The sequence below is a fragment of the Onychostruthus taczanowskii genome, unplaced genomic scaffold (assembly GCF_017590055.1).
Source record: "Onychostruthus taczanowskii isolate IOZ18803 unplaced genomic scaffold, ASM1759005v1 scaffold261, whole genome shotgun sequence".
Classification (NCBI taxonomy): Eukaryota; Metazoa; Chordata; class Aves; order Passeriformes; family Passeridae; genus Onychostruthus; species Onychostruthus taczanowskii.
The window spans coordinates 94,319-113,632 of record NW_024499918.1 but is presented as its reverse complement, the minus strand read 5'-3'; the positions used below and the strand labels follow the sequence as shown (position 1 = coordinate 113,632).

Sequence of the window (19,314 nt, the reverse complement as noted above, 5' to 3'; positions counted from 1 at the left end):
AGTGTCCAGTGCAGAGCTCTGGTGGCAACACATGGGGGCTGTCAGGGGGGAAACCTGAGGCAGAGCAGGGGCATTCAGGGATGCTGGGGCTGCTGGTGGCAGTGGGGCTGGGTGGGCAGCCCTGGATGTTGACATAAATAGGGCAGGAGATCTTTCTCCTTTTCAATGCCTTTATTAAAGAGATTCAGCTCAGGTGGGGAGAAATCGACGGGTCGCGCCCACGCCGCCGCTGTCCCCAAGAGTGGCACGGAGGAGGAGGGTGATGCAGCTCTGTCCGCTGGTCTGCAGGCAGAGCTGGGGACTGCGTCCTCACGGGAGATTGGCAGATTCCTGCTTTTCAGTCCAACGCTCCGGGTCCCCTCCTTAGTGAACATCCTTTGAGGTCAGGGTGTGAAGCAAAAAGGATCCAAGCAGGCACTGGACTTCACGCCCATCCTTAGACATCACCTAGGGTCCCCCAATTCTATATTGGTTCGTTGTTTTTAGGGGTTTTCCAAGAAAACGGGAAAATTTTGTAGCTGTGCATTTCTCATTTGCATACGTGGTCCCAGGCCACTCCTATTCTCCTGGGCTGCGTGTCCAGGTGTAGCTCCGGGGCAAGCACCAGGGAGGACAATGGCTAAATCACCAATCATTAACGGGTAATTAAAGAACTCTTTAACAATTAAGCTAATTTAACAGCAACTGGTCCCACCGTTTTTTTTCTCTGTAACCTTAAACAAAAATAGGTATATTTTTATTCATAACAGATGTGGTGCACTACTGACACCCCATCTTGGAAACAACCTTGTGACACCCAGTCTGCTCCTCCAGCCCAGTACCAAAATGAGCCTTTTGCCTGTGAGCTGTGGGCAGCCCCACAAAACCATTCTGCTTCATCTGTGGGGTTGGTATGTGGAGAGCCCAGATCCCCTGCAAAAAGCAGGGTACCAACTCTACTGCTGTGACAATGAAGGCCAGCCCTGCCCTGCTCAGGCCAGCCACCCCAAAAAAAGCCACCCCAATGCAGAGCCATTGAAGTCACCACCAAGGAGATGCTTTATTGGAGAGCAAGTGGTAGTGGGCATTAGCCAGGGGGCCAGCCCATCTGCCGCCCCCCCAGCACATGGAGGTGCAGGTGGTAGACAGACTGTGCGCCATGTTTCCCATCGTTGATTACTGTCAGGAGAGGTACAAGGATCAGGCCACCCCCTTTGTCCCCAGCCCCCCAGGACCACCAATGAGGGTCCTGCCCCACAGCACGGTAGGGAATATCAACTCACCAAGGCGGTAGCCATCAGCCAGCCCCTCTGCCTGTGCTGTGCGTGCTGCCACCACCATCAAGTGCCCCAGCAGCTGAAGGAGAGGGGAGTGGCAGGGTCACCTCTGTATGACCCCCACCACCAATGTCCCAGGGACCTCTCCGGACTCACCTCAGTGTCCTGGGGACCCACGCGGCTGATCCGGGGGATGGGGCGCTTGGGGATCACCAGGAAGTGCACAGGGGCTTGGGGGGCTACATCACGGAAGACGAGGCACTACCAGAGGGAGCAGGGTAAGCCCCAAGCCCAAGGGTCTGTCCCCCTGCCCCGCTGGGGACACAGATCCTGCTGTCCCAGATACCTTGTCATCCTCATAGAGAATGGTGGCCGGGATGGTGCGGTCGATGATCTTGCTGAAGATGGTGGGCTGCCCTCCTGCCTCCTCGCCAGCCGCTGCTGCCTGCTGCGCCTTGCCCACCTCCCCGTCCCGCCTGCCGGGCGCCGACGCACACCGCTGGGGCTGAGGGGCATACCTGGCTCACAGCCTGCGCCCCCGGGGGCAAGGACAAGGACACCGCCGTGGGGGTGGGTGGCGGCATGTGGGGAAACAGTGCAAGGTGATGGAGGGGAGCACATGGGGGTAATGGTGGGATGCACGTGGGGGTGGCAAGGGACACGTGGGGAGATGCACATGGGGGTGACATGGAGTGCACCCTAGGATATGGGTGAGGGATGCATGTGGGGGTGATCGGACTAATGCATGGGGTGATGGGGGATGTGATGGGGGATGCATGTAGAAAGTGATGGGATTCATACAGGTGTCCTAGGGGTGCACACAGGGATGATGGTGGGGTGCACATGGGAGTGATGCTTGGCTGTGACAGGAGGTCCCACATGGGGCAACAGGGAGGTGCACACGGGGGTAACACTCACAGGGGTAAGAGAGCTGTGCTCACTAGGCTAACGGGACTGTCCACGGGCCTGACAGAGATCTGTGCCGTGGGGGTGCGGCTGTGCCCACGGGGGCGCAGGCTGGGGTGGGGGGGACACCCACGGGTGCTCCGAGGCCCCGGGCCGTGGCCTAGGGGTGCGCGGGCCGGCGCTCATGCCCGCCGCGGACTTTGCCCGAAGGTGGAAGTAATGGAGAGCATGGTGCAGACCCGTTCCGGTGCCCCTGTTACCCCGCACACCCCGGTGCGTCCCCCTTTTCCCGGGATCCCCCCATCCCCGCGTCCCCCCGCGCCCACCTGCGCCGGGCGCAGCGCGCTCCGCACCAGCCCCCGCGCCAGCAGCGCCGCCATGGCCGCCGCTCCCGCCCCGAAACACAGCCGGCCCCGCTCCACGCCCCCTTAAAGCGCCCGCCTGCCACCACGCCGGGCATCTGGGCGACCCTCGCGTCAGAGCATCCCGGCGGGGACTCTCCGACCGGGGAAGATGGTCACTCCCTCCCCGAGGGGAGTCCCAATCCCGGGCGTCCCGCCCGACCTCCCCTGCCCCTAAGGGTGGGTGTCTTGACCAAACAATTGAGGATGCCGGGAGGAAGGCTGTGCCAAGCAGGTTTATTTGTGCTCAGAAGCCCATTCGTGGGCGCTTGCGGCGGGGCTGCGAGGCAGAGGACAACTGGCTCTGCGAAGAAGGGATGCACAGCTGGCTCTGTGAAGAAGGGATGCACAGCTGGCTGGCCTGGCTGCCAAGGGGCTCTGGGGGCTCGGGGGGCCCCTCGGCCCACACGGACAAGTAGTCCCGCAGTGTTTTCCGCCGTTCCTTGGGGATGCCGCGGCAGCGCAGGCTTTGTGAAGACAGCAGGGCTTCGTCGGGCGCTGGTGAGGGTGGGGGACTGCGAACTGGGGGGCTGCCTGCTGGTGGTGAGCCCTCCTGGGAGAGAACGAGTGGGCGGCCGGGAGAGCGCAGCAAGGGGCCCACATCACTCAGCTCGGACAGCTCAGACTGGTAGGTGACAGAGGAGGTGAAGCTGGCCGAAAGGCTGCGGCGGCCCTTGGCTCGTTTCTGCCGCCGCCGCCGCTCCCGCAGTGCCCGCTGTCTCTGTGCCACACTGAAGCTCGACCTGTCCTCCCACCACTGTTCCCAGTCCCCAGCCCAAGCTGCTGTCAGACGGGCACTTAGGGGGTCCGGACCCTCTGCCAGCTCCAGGGTCTGTGGCAGGGGAGGGGGCTGGACGGCCAAAGGCTCCCAGCGCTGGATGCGGCCCCCTTCCTGCATGGTTTGGCGCAGCTGCTGGCGCATCTGCCTCTGCAGGCTGCTGGGGCCTGCTGGCCCCTGCAGATCTCTGCGGGTGAAGAGGCGCCTCTGGCTGAGGCTGGGGGGCCAGGTGTGCCGGGGAGGCTCCCTCCAGGTCCTGAAAAGGGCCCTCAGCCAGCGGCGGTACCGCAGGGCTGCAGCTGCGCTGGGCACTGCTGGGGAGGGCTCAGGGCTGGCACAGGGCTCCTGTGGCAGTTCAGCTTCCTCCACTGGGGCTGGTGTTCCCATGTCCTCCTCCTCCTCTTCGTGGATAATCACCTCCAGGTTGGGCAAGTAGAATGTCTGCTCTTCCTCCTCTTCTCCCTCACTGCCCAAGCCATGTGGGCTGCTGGCTGGAGCCTCGAAGAGGGGGGAAGAGCCAGGTGCTGTTGTGGCCTCCTCATCCCTTGATGGGGGTGCAGGGGGCTGTGCTGCCTTGTGGGTCAGCCTCTGGCAGAAGACATCCCCAGCCTCAGAGAGCTGGAAAATCAACATGGACTTGTGTGGTCCATCCTCCTGCAGCGTGGCAGCCAGCCCTGCAGGAACAGGAAAGGTATTGTCACCAAGGTTCCAATCCTAGAAATATTTCAGTGGCCTGGCCAGCAGTGGGGGCTGCCTCCACCCCTCAGGGGGCACCCTCACTGCTGGCTCCTGCCTGCCCTGTACATCTTTTTCTATGTCATTAATCTCTTCTGCAGCATTGTTCAGGGCTTTGCTTTTTCAGCCACCCTCCAGGCAGGCCATGACAAAGGTTACTTTCACTCCATTCCACCTTCTCCCCCACTAGGACCTGCAGCCTGGGGCAGTGTGGGACACTCACCTGCTGCTGGGGCTGAGAGGCGCTGCTGGAGCAGGTGGTGGCGGTGCGGGAGCTGGGTGGGCAGGTGCTGCAGGCACCCTGCGATATCGTGCAGCTTCTGTGGAGTCCCTGCCAGCTGACAGGCTGACTGGCTGCCCCCTGAGGAAACACCCCAAAAAATTCTGGTGAGCACAGATGCCAGAGCAGCAGCTGATACCAGCAGCAAAGAGGCTAGAACATGGGCACAGAGGAGCCCCGGCTCTGCAGCAGCCTGGAGCTTGATCTCTTACCCTGGTATTGCAAAAGCAACAGCTCCTGTGTGCGGGATGCACCAAGCAGCACCTTGTGGCTCCTCCCAGGTTTCCCTGGCATCAGGTTTGCAAAGAGTGGAGGGGCCTTCATCATGTGTGCCCACTTCAGAACAGGCACCAGTGGCAAACGCTCATCCAGCACATACACGGAGAACTAGGACAGAAGTCTTGGCTCAGACAGGGCACACTCCAACACACCATGGTAGCTCCCCTCAGCTGGAAGATCCTCATGCCCCATAGGCACTAGGAGACACAGCTGTGCGGCATGTCTTCCCCAGCTCCCAGCTGTGGGGGGACTCACCTGGGTGGTGACAAGGTACTGTGAGGGGTGAGCACTGCCCAGGTACATGGGCAGCACCACGCGCTCGCCCTGCTGGCAGCCAGCTTCCTCACCCACCTTGAACAAATCAAAGTGGCATCTCTTGGGGGCCTGCACCAGTAGAACAGGGCACAGTCAGCACTTTGGGCTGTGGAACCCTCTTCCCTGCCTGGCCCAAGCCCCACGCCCACCCTCCCAAGCTCACCCGGGCATCCAGGCACTGCAGGCCCGTGCGGTCAGCACAGGTGAGCACTCGTGGGTGGGCAGTGAAGTCACTCCAGCGCCAGGGTGAATGGTCCCGAAAAAACATGGTCTGGGGGTCATGGCGCAGCTGCTGCAGCCTGTGGGGAGACAGCAGTATTGGCATGAGGCAAGTCTGCCCCAGTCACTTGGGCCTCCCACCCCCCGGGACTCCACTGTCTGTAAGAGTCCCTAGACAGCCCTGAGTGCCCTCTCTCACCCAGTTTCAACGTTCCAGAGGTAGACGGTCCCGCTCTGGGTGCAGACAGACAGTTCCCCGGGAAGGTGAGGGCTGCAGGACAGGGGGCACAGCATCACCATGAGGTGACAGAACCTGCCACAGAGAGCAGGGCTGTGCCAGCAGTGCTCCCTCTTTGCACAACCCCTTCCCCCAGCACCTACCTGACAGTGAGGCAGGAGGCAGGCACATCAGTGTGGATCACCTGCAGTGCGGAGGGAACTGCCCCTGTCTTGCCCGGCACCCTCCAAACACCACAGTGATAGTCTGAGCGAACCCCAACAAAATCTGTCAGGGGGAAGGAGGTGGCATATGAGCTGGCAGCATCCCAGAGGCCCCCTGCTGCCCCTCCTCCCTCCATCCTGTCTGCTTCGAGATGTGGATCCTGAGGATGGCTCACCTTGCCCATCCACACGGGCTGCAGCCACTTGCCGGACGCGCCCGCTGAGCTCGAACTGAGCTGGGGAGCCCCGAGCGTGGGGCAGCTCCTCCAGCACCACATCCTGGAAATCTGGGATGGTGGCTAAGGGTGCAACACAACCCCCACCTCCCTCCCCAGGGACACCCCACGGGGAAGGATACAGAGGTGGTTCATGGCCTGCCCTCCAGGGTGCACCAGCCGGCCCACGGGTGTTCGTGTTCCCCCCTCCTGAGGGGGCAACCAGGCCAGTGCTCCCCCCGTGAGGCTGTCATCAAAGAGCAGGCTGGACCACTGCTGCATCAGCTCCTCGTGCAGGCAGTCTGCCAGCAGCCCCAGCGGCACCTCGAAGAGCCAGTCACGACAGAGGTGGGAGAACCAGCGCAGGCGGGAGGCCAAGTGCTGCCGGGGGCAGCCGCTGCAGGGCATGGACAGCATCAGGAGGGGGGACAGAGCAGGAGCTCCCCAAGCCTCTGGAGGGCAGGAGACAGAGGGACACTCACCGTCGGGCCTCCAGGCGGTTGATATCCTCCACCAGGGCCGTCATCCGGATGGTGCTATTCCGGGCTGGTCTCTACAGGAGTAGGGGCAGAGATTGAGACCGGCAAGGGGGAGGGTGGGGAACAGCATTGTTATCCCTGGACAGACAGTGACCTTCAGCTTGGCATTTCCCAGGTAGAAGTTCTTGTGCAGCAGACGCCCCAGGGAGCCAAACGCATCTTCTGGGTGATCGACAAAGAAATGGCCCAGCTGTGTGGGAGGAAGGGGAAAGGGTCAGTACATGCAAAGGTCCCACGCTGTCCCCCAGGTCCTTGCCAGCATGCAATGCCTCAAATCCCACCTGCTTGGCGAAGTCCAGAGTGGCTCCAGACTTGCCTGCCCGGAGCTTCCTGCACAGGCTGCTGCGGTACAGGATGTCCTGAGGCTCGGGCGAGGGGATCCAGCGGCCTGTGGGGAACAGGCAGAGCCGTAGGCATCACACGAGCACAGGGACACCGCTCAGCCCCGCGGGGCAGCGACAGAGGCGGAAGGCACGCTGCCCGCAGCCCCGTGCAGCGAGCTGCCTCCCGCTCCCGCGGCTCTCACCCGCGCTGGGCAGCAGCACCGGCACGGCCGCAGCGCCGCCGGCTTCCCACCTTTCGCCCGTCGCGCCGCGGCGGGGCACGAACGCCGGCTGCATCTGCGGGGAGCGAACGGGGAGAGTCAGAGCGGCCCCTGGGCGTCCTGCCGGTTCCTCGGCCGGCCCGCACCGCCGGCAGGGTCTCACCTGGCGGCGGCCGAGGCCACCCTCCAGCACCTGCCCGTGCTCGCCCCAGCCGGCCACCGGCGCGGGGCCACCCTCTTCCCGCGGCGGGCCGGCGCAGAAGTAGGAGGGGAAGAGCGCGGCCGGGAACTCCATGGCGCGGTACCGGGCACGGGGCAGCACGCGGCCGGGCCGGCGCTCCCGCTGCCCGCGCGGACGGCGCGGCCACCGCCAATGGCGGCACCGGCGCGCTCCGGCCGCCGCGCACCAACCAGCGGCCGGGAACAGCGCGGGACAGAGCGCCGGCGGCGGCACGGCCACGGGGCGCCACCGCCCCCTGCCGGCCGGAGGGTAAAAACGTACGGCCGGGAGGGGGAGCGGGACGGGACCGGGACAGGAAAGGGACCGGGAACGGGCGGGGGAAGCGGTGGGACCGGGATGGGAACAGGACAGGAACGGGAAGGTGGAAAGGAAGAGATGGGACCAGGATTGGAAGGGAAACGAGAACTGGCGGGGGAAGCTGTGGGACCGGGATGGGAACGGGAGTGGGCGAGGGAAGCGGTGGGACTGGGACAGGACCGAGCACAGGGAACACTGGGATAGGGCCGGACCGGGACCGGCACTGGAGAATCATCGGGAAAGGACCCCGCAGGGGCACGGGCAGGAATACGGGCATGGTTTCCTTCCCTCTGCTCGCCTCGAGAGCAGGGAAACCCCCTGTGAGTCCTGCCAAGGGCACACCTGGTTTTCCGTGGTCCCGGTTGTGTGGCCACGGGGCATCCCCCGCTCCAGCGGGGTGTGTGGGGCCATGGGACAGACTCAGATATCTGGGGCTTGTGGAGTTAAGTGGGGCTCCTGGAAGGCTGAGGGTGTGCCAGTCCCCAGTCCCACCCTGCCCTTCCTCACACGTGCTTGGCCTCGGTGAACCCACCCCGGCTCTGTGCTCCTTCCTCCCTGCAGGGTGGTTGCTGGCTCCCATGAGGGACCCACCTGGCCCCAGGCCCCCATGGAACCCACACAGAGTTCAGGTTAGTCCCACGGTGCTCTGGTGGGACCCTGGAGCTTTTGCAGAGTATCTGGAATGGGGACAACTTCCCCAGTCCGTTTCCCAAGGAGAGCATGACCAGCTTTCTCCTCGAGGGACCATGGTGCTTGTACATCCCTGTGCCAGAGGCCAGTGGCCCCAGAGCTGTGCCGATGTGGTCTGCACTGGGGAGGGAACCCCCAGCCATGCCTGGAGGGGGTCTGTGCTCCGGGGAGGGTTGCTGGGCAGTCAGGCTGGGACACAGTGGGGTGGCACTCCTGTGGGGAGCACAGGAAGGGAGAGGAGCATCCTCATGAGTAGTAGCATTCCTGCTGCCTCCGTTGTGGCCAAGGAGGATGGTGATGTCAGGGGAGTCTGGGGATGATGTCAGGGGAGTTTGGGAAAGTGTGATGAGATTGTTTCCAGTCAAGATGGCCTCATCCCTGCAGGCAATGCCCAGACCCTCTCTATGGGACACTTCCTCTCAGAGATACATGCTACCATTTGCTTTAAGCAGGTGGTAGCCACTGGTAGAAAACCATCTGACCCCCTTACACAGCCCCCTGTGGGATAGGTAGCCCTACCACCTCCACCTTCCTCACTGCCTCCCATCCCTTTCCCTAATTCCAGGGGATGCCAACAGCTCCATGTCCCTCTCCATTATATATTTCTGTGCCCAGGACATACTCCTGTCCCCTATGTCCCTATTCCCTAGACCCACATCACTGTTCCCTGTCATTGCTTCTGTCCCCAGCCCCATGTCCCTGGCCCATATCTTGGTTCCAGGGACATGTCCCTGCCCCCAGCCCTGTGACCCCATTACCGGCCGATATCTCGGTTCCAGGGACATGTTCCTGCCCTCAGCGCCTTGTTCCTGGCCTCCGCCCGTGTCCCTGCCCCCGACGGCGTCTCTGTGCCCTGTGCCCCCGTTCCCGGCTCATATCTCCGTTCCAGCCCCGTGTCCCTGTCCCTAGCCCTGTGCTCCAGTTCCCGGCCCATATCTTTGGTTCCACCCGGTGTCCCTTTCCCGCAGCCTATCGCTATTCCGGCCCGTGTCGCTGTCCCCCCGTGCCCCGGTCAGCGCCGGGTCCATCCCGGCGGGAATAGCGCGGGGGGAATTGTCTCTCGGGGCGGGCGGGGCGTGGCTCGGTCGCCGGTGATTGACGTGCAAGAGAGCCAATGGCTGCGTGGGAGGCCGTCCCGGCGGGCGGGGCGGGTGACGTCAGGGCCGCCCGGCGGGACGCAAGGGATGAGCTTGGGATGGGTGTGAGGTACGGGAGCCGTGGGGGTGGCGGGGCGCGCAGTGGGGCGGGTGTGGACCGAACACGGGGCTGTGTGCGCTGGCAGGAGGTGTGGGGCGCCGGGGTCCTGCGGCGGGACGGAGGGGATGAACTTGGGATGGGTGTGAGGTACGGGAGCCTTGGGGTGGGGGGTGTGCGCGCAGTGGGGCGGGTGGGATTGGAGCGCGGGGAAGGGTGCGGTGGGCAGGGGGATGCAGGCACGGGGTCCGTACGGCGCAGCTCAGGACAGCGTGCCGTGGGGCGGCGGGATGAGCGTGTAGTGTGCGTGAGGTACACGAGCAGTGGGATGTGGGGTGTACACGCAGTGGGGCGGGAGCCAGGTGGGAATGGAGCAGGGGGTGGGCAGGAGGGCTGGAGGTGTGAGTCACAGGACTCTGTGAGGAGCCGTGGGGCAGAGGGATGAGCTTGGGATGGGTGTGAAGTACACGAACAATGGGATGCGGGGTGTGCATGCAGTGGGGCAGGGAGTGGGTGAGATGCAGTGGGCAGAAGAGCTGCAGGTGTGGGGCGCCGTGTGGTGGGGCTCAGGGGATGCGCTTGGAATGCGTAGCTTGGGATGAGCTATGTGAGCAATGGGATGTGAGGTTTGCATGCAGTGGGGCAGGGTGGGGGTGAGAATGGAGCACAAGGGCGCAGATATGGGGGGATGGCATCCTTGGATGTGGGGTGCACCTGTGATGGGACACGGTGAGTGTGGCACAAGGGATGGGGCCAGCGTGCAGTGGGCTTTGGGGCAGACATGCTGCACAGTACAGAGGTGTCCCCAGTTGCGTGTGGGGTGCCATGGGGCACAGGGTACACCTACACTGGGACATCAGATGAGTGTGATGGGCGCAGAGATGATGCGTGTGTGTGGGGTGTTTGCATAGTGGGGTACAGGGATGCCTGTGGAGGGTACTGGATGTCTGTGGAATGGGATGCGTGGGTGTGCGTGCAGTGGGGCACGGTGTACCCATGCACGGTGTACCCATGCAGTGGGGCATGGAGACAGATGAGCAGGGTACCCATGCAGGGGGGTGCAGAGTTGTGCGTGCGAGGAGGACGCAGGCAGTGCACAGGCAGCGGAACACCCCGGGAGGGAGGCGTGTGCGTGGGAAGTGAGTGGGCCCGGGGGGTTGCAGATGCAGGGCAGAAGGCTGTGTGCGTGCAGGGGGCAGCGGAGATGGACAGCCTGCAGAAACGGGGGTGTGTGTCCAGCGGGGCGTCAGGATGTGCGGGGGATCCACCAACGACAGTATGAGACCAGGAGCAGGCTGTGGGGCAGGGAGCTGGCTTAGTGACCGAGATGCGGAAGGATACTTGGGGGGCTTCGAGGGGGCATCCCCCGGGAAGGGGGGAAGCTGGCCGGGGGCTGCCGGTGCCGGGGCGCGGCGGCGGGGCGGCAGCGGGAGCTGTGCGCGGTGCTGACCGCCGGCCGCGGAGCTGTCCGCGGTGCTGACCGCCGGCCGCGACCCGGGGCTGTAGCAGCGGGGCTGGGGTCCTGCGGCTCAGGCCGCTGGCCGGCCTGAAGCAGAGGGGATTTGGCTTTTCTCCTTCCATCCGCTCCGCTTCCCTGGATAGCAGTCCCACTCCATCTTCCAGCACCTTTCCCGTGCTCTGGCTGCACTGCCATGCTGCCTCAGACTGACCCTCTGCCTGCAACCAGTTCCCTCACCTTGTTGTGGGTGAGAGAGAGTGGGGGGGCTGTGCTGGAACCGGGTAGCTCCAGGTCCTTCCCCCAGTTCCCCTTCTGGAGTTGTGTTCAACACGCTCCCTGGGGTCCCCTGCCAGGTCACTGTCCCCACGTGGGGCTGTGGAGTGACCAGGTGGTTTCTAGTGGAGAAATTTGGATCGGATGCTCTTGCATTGAGGAGACAGGTGTTTCATGCCTGGCTTGTGCCGGCTGGGAGTGAAGAGGAGGGGGAGCTGCCTTTGTTCCAGACAAGGGAGCAGATGCATGTCAGTGTACAGCCTGCTGGGGCTGCACACACGCAGCACAAACACACGTGCATGCAAGCACATGCGCACACTCCTGGCCAAGAACATGTGGTGCAAAGCAGACCCTCTTCTCAGCTATCCCACTTCATGCTGGATAAGTCCCCGTGGGCACAGACCTGCTCCCAGCCCACCCTCTGCTGGCCTCCCCCTTTCCAGCAGCTTGTGAAGAGAGGTATCTTATTCTTACTGTGTCTCTAGACAAAAATGGATGGGTCTCCCAGGTTGGCACTGGTGTAGCGTGGTAACGGTGGGTGAAGTTATGGCTGCTGTCTCGAGTTCTGCTCTCCCTTGTGACAAAGAAGTGGCTGTCTCACTGCTGCTGGGGCTCCTGGAAATCCCTGAAAATCGACCTGTCAGGCAGCTGGTCGGGGGAGGTGGCCCCCACCTGTGCCGTGGGCTTGCAGGAAGCATCTCTCAGACATGGGACTGCGCACAGGCACACACCCCCCGGGCGTGGGTCTGCACGCCTCCTCTCTGCCTTGCATGCAGACAGCACCCACGTGTGCATATGTGCACACATATGTGCACCGTTCCTCCTCCACAAACCATGGGAGAGCTGGGAGGCGGTGCAGGAAGTGCTCTGCTTTCTCCTTCTTCTTGTGGCTCGAGGATGAAACTCTGCACTTTATGATGGGCTTGGTGCTGAGCCTTCCCAGCAGGCAGATGAGGGGGAATGTGTGTTCCTGTGGGAGCTGACCTGCTAGGGTGTAGCTGAAGCCATGAAGAATGTCCCTTTACTATTACAGGTAAAATGCAGGGAGCAGAGCATGAGCAGCCATGGGCTCTTCAGGCTACTGACCATCAGTGCCCACAGCTCAGTGAACTGGACTTGAGGCAGTGCTGAACCAGGAATGATGCAGACTGTGCCAGGGCTGGGAGACACAGCTGGGGACAGCTGACATCAGCCCTGGAGATCCACTGAAATGGCACTGTCCCAGCCCCTGCTGCCTCGAGGCTGCTGGATGCTTGTGATATATTCAGAGCCTGGGTGGTGGGCCTGCTCTGGGGGGGGGCTCCACAACCCCCTCCCCAGTCCTTTGCCCTGCTGAGAGCCACTTGGGTCTCCTTTGCAGACGGGCTCTTTGTGACCGACTACTTCACCCGCACACCACGCAAGCTCAGCCCCTTCCGCTCCTTTGCCAGCATCGAGCTCTTCCACTTCCACATTCCCGAGGACACAGTCATCGCCGTCTGGAACCTCATCACCTTCAAGGAGCAAGGTGGCACCTTTGGGGATCAATGCCCAGACCGCAGCATCACCGTGTGAGTAAGCAGCCTAGCCTGCCTGTATCCTTCCTGCCTGCCTCTGCTGCTCCTGCCTGGATTTGCCCCACAGCTTGCCTGCTCTTGCCTGCTTCTTTGCTTGCACATGCACGGGTACCTATAGAGTCAAAGAATCATAGAACCGCAGAATCCTTTGGGTTGGAAAGGACATTAAAGATCATGTTGTTCCAACCTGCTACCATGGGACATGTTCCACTAGAGTAGGTTGCCAACTGAGTACCACGCAGCTGCTCGCTCATCCCCCCCTGCTCCCCTGGTGGGGAGGAGAATCAGGGAAAAAAAGTAAAACTCGTGGGTTGAGATAAAAACAGTTAACTAACCAAAATAAATATGCCAATAACACTAATTATAAAACAGCTACAAAATAATAATAATAACAACCGTAACAAAAAGGAGAGAGAGAAATAAAACCCGAGAAAGATGAGTGATTCATCACAGAGTTGCTCACCACATGCTGACTGATGCCCAACCTGTCCCCCCGCAGTGGTTGGTGGCTCCATGCCAACTCTCCCAAGATTATACATTGGGCAGGAGGCTCTATATGGAACAGAATATGTTCTGTGTGCTATGGAATATTACTTTGGTCAGTTTGGGTCAGCTCTCCAGGCTGTGCTCCCTTCTAACATCTTGGGCACCCGCTCTCTGGTGGAGCATGAGACACTGAAAAGTGCTTTAGGGTAAGCGCTGCTGAGCAACACTGAAACGTCAGTGTGTTATCAACATTACTCTCATACTAAATCCAAAACACAGCACTGTACCAGCCACTCAGAAGAAAATGAACCCTATCCCAGCCAAAACCCAGACAACATGTACGCTCTCTCCCCATGATTCATCTTCCCAGGACCAATGCAGGCTCCACTCTTCTGTGCATCTCACAGATGAACTGTTTTGCTTGAACACCCACTCAGGAAAGCTCAGTCTCCAGAAAGGTCCCAGCTTCCATGATGTCTTTAAGCATAGAGGAAGACACCCACATGTAGGACATACTGGCCCTGCCACCATGCCCAGCTGACTGCTGTCTCTCCTGCAGGTATTTCCGCTCAGGGGCTCCCTCTGTCATTAACCCGCTGCACACGCACTTCCCCAGGGACACGGCCGTCCCTGGCTCCTTCGCACTGACCCTCACCTGGACCCTGCCCAACCGCACCACAGGCGTGTTCAATGTCACCAGCCCGCTGCCCGGGGACTGGTTCCTGGCTGCCCACCTGCCCAAAGATGAGGGCAAGATCTCCGTTAAGGTGAAGGAGGGACCGTGGCGGGGCAGGGCTGGGGTCAGAGCGCTCTGGGCTGGCAGTGCCCAGGGCAGGTGTCCCAAGTGGGGGCAGTGCCCTGTGCCCCTTGCCCGGTGCTGACTCTCCTGTGCTTCAGGGGCTCTACGAGGAGTGCCAGTATCTCTTCCAGCCACAGCTCATCGTGCAGCGCCTGGTGAACATCGCTGTGCTGTACCCCGGTCATGTCACCGAGCAGAGCATGGCCCCCCACAACCGCTCCTGCCTCTACAAGTGAGTGTGAGAAGGTCACCTAAGGAGGGGGCATTCTCAGGGTGGGGAGACGAGGGTGTCCCATTCCTCTGGCTTCCCTCCCCAACCCTGTTAGTCCATAGTGATGGGCACAACCTGGCACTGCTGTCCCGCAGGGTCTTTGTGCCCAGCTACACATCGCGAGTGCTTGTGGAGGTGCTGCGGTGCCGTGGGGCCGAGGGCTGCCCACTCTGGCTGCGTGTGCGGGCCAAGGCTCCCCCCCTGCACAACTCCACAACCCTGGACTGCCGGGAACACACTCCCTGCCAGCTGGCACAGGACCTGCCCTTCTGGCAGCACTGGTACTATGTGCTGGTGGAGAAACACCCTGGGGTGCCAGGCACCGTCTCCTTCCAGGTCACCGTGCAGCTCACAGGTGAGGGTGCATGTGGAGGTGTGGGTGGAGGCATGGTCTTGACTCTGCTTTGGTATGGGGGCTAAAGGATGCCCACAGGATCTGTCTGCAGCTGGGCACAGGGTTATTTATACCCAGCTCTGCTGGGATGGGAATGCTGTGAGGTGTTGGGGCTGGATTGCAAATGGAGGGCAAGAAGGGAAGGTGGGAACTAAGAATGGGATGGAGCTGTGTGGTGCCCAGACTAATGGCTCTGTCCCTCCAGACTGTTCCCGACCGAGCCTGGCCCGGCCACCCTTCCTGCCCTCCAGCGCCTCCATGAACATGCCCCAATCCTTCGGCTCCGCGGGTGGGCTGGCGCTGGGGGACAGCCCTCCACCCACCAGCCCCAACGACACGAAGCACCCGGTCCCCATCCCCGTCACCTTACACACCGAAGAGCGGTGCTGGCCTGTCCGGCCCACGCTGCGCAACGAGCTGGACACCTTCTCTGTCCACTTCTACATCTTCTTCGGGCCCAACGTGTCAGTGCCGCCTGACCGCCCCGCTGTCTTCGTCATCAACCTCCTGCCAGTGCTGGACAGTGGTGGGGTACTCAACCTGGAGCTGCGGCTCAACGTGGTGAGGTGGCCACATTACACCCTGAGCAGGGCAGGGTAGCTTGGGACAGGGGGCTAGGATGGGAGATGGGTGATGTCAAGGTTGCAGCAGGGCAGAGGACAGGATTTGGGGTCACAGGCAGTGGTTGTGAAGTTTTTGGGTGATGGAGAATGGATTAGGGTGCTCCGAGGCCGAGGTTCGGGGTGTTCTTGGATGAAGGGCAGAGGGTTAGGACACTGCTAGGTGGTGTGCTCTGATCCAAGTGCTGTCAGAGCAGGGAATCCCTGGCACTGGTTTAAGACCATCTCCTCTGCCGTCAGAGCTCCCTGTGTGGTGAGAATGTGACAGTGTTTGGGTGTCTAAACCATGGAGTCCCACTGACATCTGGTGACAACACCACGGTCACCTGTGAGACAGGTAGGCTGGGCTGTGCATGTCCATCCTGCCATGTCCATGGGGTCACAAGTCCTGTGTCTGGCAAGAGGGTGGGGGGAGGCTGCAGAGACCATGGGGGCATGTCGCCCTGGAGCCTGGCACAGGATGTTCTGTCCTTGTTCCAGCTCTGTCCAGGGCAGGGAGCTGCACCTTGCTCTGCTCACCCAGAGCTGTTCTGGCCCACAGAATCTCTGGCAGGCTTCCTGCTCTCCGTTAATGCCACAGCCAGCCTCAGCCGCCTGCGGATCCCCTACCCACAGACAGGCAGCTGGTACCTGAGCCTGCGCTCGCTCTGTGCCACGGAGCACGGGTAAGAGCCCCAGCACATCCCCTCCCTGTGCCCCGAGGGGGGATGTCCTCACCGTGACCTGTGCCTGTGTGTGCCGTGGGTCTGCGGGTGCGCATGTCCCTGTGCTGCGTGTCTCTGCTCATGTGTGTGCACGTGGCTTTGCGGGCCGTGTGTCACCGTGTGAGCGCTGCGTGGGCACCGATGGCTCCAGCTCGCGTCTGCCTGACCATCTGTGGGTCCCCGCGGCTCTTCCCTCTGTCTCGCGGTTGGGAAGTGCCTGTCAGCTCGCGAACGCCGGGCATCTGTCAGTGCCTCTCCGCCCCCGCGGCAGGGCCCATCTGTACCCATGCCTGGGAGGGGACCGGGCTGTCGCTGGGAGGACAGGGCTCTGCTCTGGAGTGAGGGGACATCTCTGGTCAGGCTGGGGCTCTGCTCAGCATCTCCAGGGACTGGCGCTGTGCTGTGGCTCTGCTCCTGGTCTCTGTGTCTGCCTGGAGCCTTGTGGAAGAGTGAGGCTGGTGTGTGTGTGTGTATCTGTACGTGCAAGGATGCACGAGTGCAGGTGGTGCTGCATGCATGTTTGAGTGCATATGTGCAGCCAGCTCTGTGTGTGTATTCTGGTTTGCACAAGCAGTCAGGGCTTTGCTGAAGCAGTCAGGGCAGTGTATGTTCTGCACAATGCACATGCAGATTAGACTGTGTGAGGACACAGTCAGTGGACAGCAGACACACGTGCAGCTGGCACTGTGTGCATATCTGTGCATGTCGGGGTGCCTGTGTGTGCCCAGCCAGCAGCTGGTACGTGCTGTCAGCCTGTGGGGCTGCCTGTGCTCCTGGTGTGCTGGAGCTGAGGAGGTGCTGGCAGTGCCCAGAGTCTTGTGCAGGGGCAGCCCAGGGCAGTGGGGTTGGCATGCCTGCTCTGACTCCTCTGCTGTGTTTCTAGTTCACGCTGAGTTGCCAGTCACAGTCAGTCCTTCCCTGATGGGTTCACACATGGCCATTGCAAGGCAGGGCGCAGTGTTTGCACAGCGAAACCCAAATGAAATAGGAACCAGCTGAGTGTGCTGCTAAAGGCAGAGGGGCTTTAAGTGTTTTAAGGGCCACGTTCCTCCTACTCACTCAGGCTGGCACAAACAATTGAAGCACACAGGATCCTTGGGGACCAGCTCTCAGCTGCCACGTGCAGCACCAAAGAATCTCATTTTCAAGCTTGCCCGGTCCCTGGGTCTCCCATCACCTGCCAAGTCTGGGTGAGACGGGTGGCTCCGGTAGAGGCAGGAGCTCTTCAAGGGCACAGGGTGAGGGCTGACCCCCTTCTCCCACCCTGCAGGTTTGAGCCCTGCACCAACGTGACAGCTGAGGTGTACTTGCGCGCCTACCTCTCCCCCTGCATCAACGATTGCGGCATCTACGGCCAGTGCAAGCTGCTGCGCACCAACAACTACCTGTACGCTGCCTGCGAGTGCAAAGCTGGTGAGAGCTGATCCCAGCACCCTTCCCCTTGGATACTACTTGTATCCCAGTAGTCCATTCATGCCAGGTCTCTGCAGGGTGCTGGAAAGGGGGTTCCCTGCTCACCCCCCCAGACCCTGCGAGTGCTGCAGTGGTGACAGCAGCTGTCCCTGGTCACAGGCTGGAACGGCTGGGGCTGCACGGACAACGCTGAGGCTTTCTCCTATGGCTTCCAGCTCCTTTCCACACTGCTGCTGTGCCTCAGCAATGTCATGTTTGTGCCTCCCGTGGCCATTGCTGTCCGCAGCCACTACCTCCTAGAAGCTGCTGTCTACATCTTCACCATGTTCTTCTCCACTGTGAGTGCGCGTGGGGCAGCTGAGGGGCAAGTGAAGGGCTGGGGCTGTGCAGGGCAGCTCTCACACCCTTTCCCTACTATCCCAGTTTTACCATGCCTGCGACCAGCCAGGCATTGTGGTGTTCTGCATCATGGAGTATGATGTGCTGCAGTTTTGTGACTTCTTGGGCTCTCTCATGTCTGTCTGGGTCACTGTCATCGCCATGGCCCGGCTCCAGCCCATAGTCAAGCAGGCAAGTGTGGGGAGGGAGCATGCAGGGCAGGCATGGAAGAGATTTATCCTGATGGGTGCCCCACTGCCCCACAGGTGCTGTACCTGCTGGGGGCCATGCTACTCTCCATGGCTCTGCAGATGGACCGTCACGGGCTCTGGAACCTTCTGGGGCCCAGCCTTTTCGCTTTGGGGATAATGGCCGTCGCCTGGGTAAGATGATGTCCCTCATGTCCCCATCCTGGCTGCGCTCAGCATCCTGCCCCTGCCAGCATCTCCCCTCTGCTGCCCTCACCCTTCCCCATGAACCCCTCTCCCTGGCTCCTGAGGGGTGTGTCACCATGGCACAGAGGTCGTGCCTGTCCCCGCTGTGGCTCCCCATTCCAGCCTGTCCTTTCCCCACCACAGACGGCTCGCACCATCCGTCGCCGCCACTGCTACCCTCCGACCTGGAAGCGCTGGGCTTTCTACTTGTGCCCGGGAGCGCTGATCGCGGCGGCGGCCGTGCTGCTCTACGCCTTCGTGGAGACAGAGGAGAACTACTTCTACATCCACAGCATCTGGCACCTGCTCATCGCCGGCAGCGTCGGCTTCCTGCTGCCGCCCCGTGCCAAGCCCAGCCGGCGCCTGGGGCCCCTGCCCCGGCGCAAGGGATGTGGCTACCAGCTCTGCGTCAATGAGCAGGAGGAGCTGGGCCTCGTCGACCCCGCTGTGGCCTCCATCAACAGTATTTGTACCAGCTGATGCTGATGCCAGCTCAGACTCCTCTGTCTCTGTCATGGACAGCAGCCCTGTGGGGCTTGGCACCCACTCTCTTTGCTGGCCACCCTTCTCTGGGAGTGCCAGGACTCCTCTGGACAGGCACACAGCCACCTGTGCCAACCTGTTCTTCCAATTACAGCCTGATTGAACTTGTCTCCAGGGGTTGCTGTGGCTCAGTCTGGGGCAGAGTTGTGGGGTCTTGAAGCTGACCTGGGTTACACATTCCCATCTGTGCCATGGAGTTGCTGAGGGGGTATGGTTCAGTGTGGAGGGGAGGAATGACAACAGTCTCTGGCTCTCAGTCAGAGCTGCCACTTTGTGGTAGCTGCTCTGGAGCTGCTCCAACAGAGCAAAGTGGCCGGCAGGAGGTGGGGAGCAGAGGCTGCAGTGTTTTGGCTCCTGCAATGACAGGTTGCAAGGCTGGGATGTCTTTGTTGGGGCACTGTGCTCTCACAGGATGGCTGTAATATCTGACCCAGGAGCAGCTTTGCTGTACCAGGGCATCCAGGATCCTCTCCAAGCCTGCAGGACTGTGGTGAGCCCACAGCAGTGGGGGTAGGTGCCATTGGGTGCTGGTGCTGCCTGCCGTGGCAATGCACAGGTCTGAGAGGCCTCTGCCTTCAAAGGCCACATCCCCAGGAGCCCCCAGCCTGTTAGTGTCACCCCACTGCCTGGGACAGCCTGCCTCAGCAGCCCACA

General features: G+C 61.6%; 3 protein-coding genes across 4 annotated transcripts; 1 reads left to right on the top strand and 2 right to left on the bottom strand.

Moving 5' to 3' along the window:
• Positions 1-1,014: 1,014 nt before the first annotated feature.
• Positions 1,015-2,551, bottom strand: HINT2 (histidine triad nucleotide binding protein 2). Its single transcript, XM_041407426.1, has 5 exons — positions 2,489-2,551; positions 1,603-1,761; positions 1,413-1,517; positions 1,263-1,335; positions 1,015-1,158 (listed from the first exon to the last, which is right to left on the bottom strand). Exons 1-5 carry the CDS (start codon positions 2,540-2,542, stop codon positions 1,067-1,069), a joined length of 483 nt encoding a protein of 160 aa, XP_041263360.1. The 5' UTR covers positions 2,543-2,551; the 3' UTR covers positions 1,015-1,066.
• Positions 2,552-2,773: 222 nt separating this feature from the next.
• Positions 2,774-7,289, bottom strand: TAF1C (TATA-box binding protein associated factor, RNA polymerase I subunit C). Of its 2 annotated transcripts, none has more exons than XM_041407436.1 (14): positions 7,072-7,289; positions 6,891-6,984; positions 6,646-6,752; positions 6,459-6,554; positions 6,308-6,378; positions 5,969-6,222; positions 5,787-5,897; positions 5,551-5,674; positions 5,369-5,440; positions 5,114-5,249; positions 4,891-5,019; positions 4,569-4,743; positions 4,300-4,437; positions 2,774-4,015 (listed from the first exon to the last, which is right to left on the bottom strand). In XM_041407436.1, the coding sequence occupies exons 1-14, from the start codon at positions 7,201-7,203 to the stop codon at positions 2,811-2,813; spliced, it is 2,844 nt and encodes a 947-aa protein (XP_041263370.1). In that variant the 5' UTR covers positions 7,204-7,289; the 3' UTR covers positions 2,774-2,810. The 2 variants fall into 2 exon arrangements, with proteins under 2 accessions (XP_041263370.1, XP_041263371.1); XM_041407437.1 differs by having other exon boundaries at positions 6,941-6,984; positions 7,072-7,144.
• Positions 7,202-18,769, top strand: TMEM8B (transmembrane protein 8B). The gene is made up of 14 exons (XM_041407442.1): positions 7,202-7,398; positions 8,008-8,075; positions 12,423-12,612; positions 13,664-13,871; positions 14,002-14,135; positions 14,270-14,529; positions 14,774-15,129; positions 15,429-15,525; positions 15,730-15,853; positions 17,163-17,305; positions 17,465-17,643; positions 17,729-17,875; positions 17,950-18,066; positions 18,262-18,769. Exons 1-14 carry the CDS (start codon positions 7,202-7,204, stop codon positions 18,595-18,597), a joined length of 2,556 nt encoding a protein of 851 aa, XP_041263376.1. The 3' UTR covers positions 18,598-18,769.
• Positions 18,770-19,314: the final 545 nt, after the last annotated feature.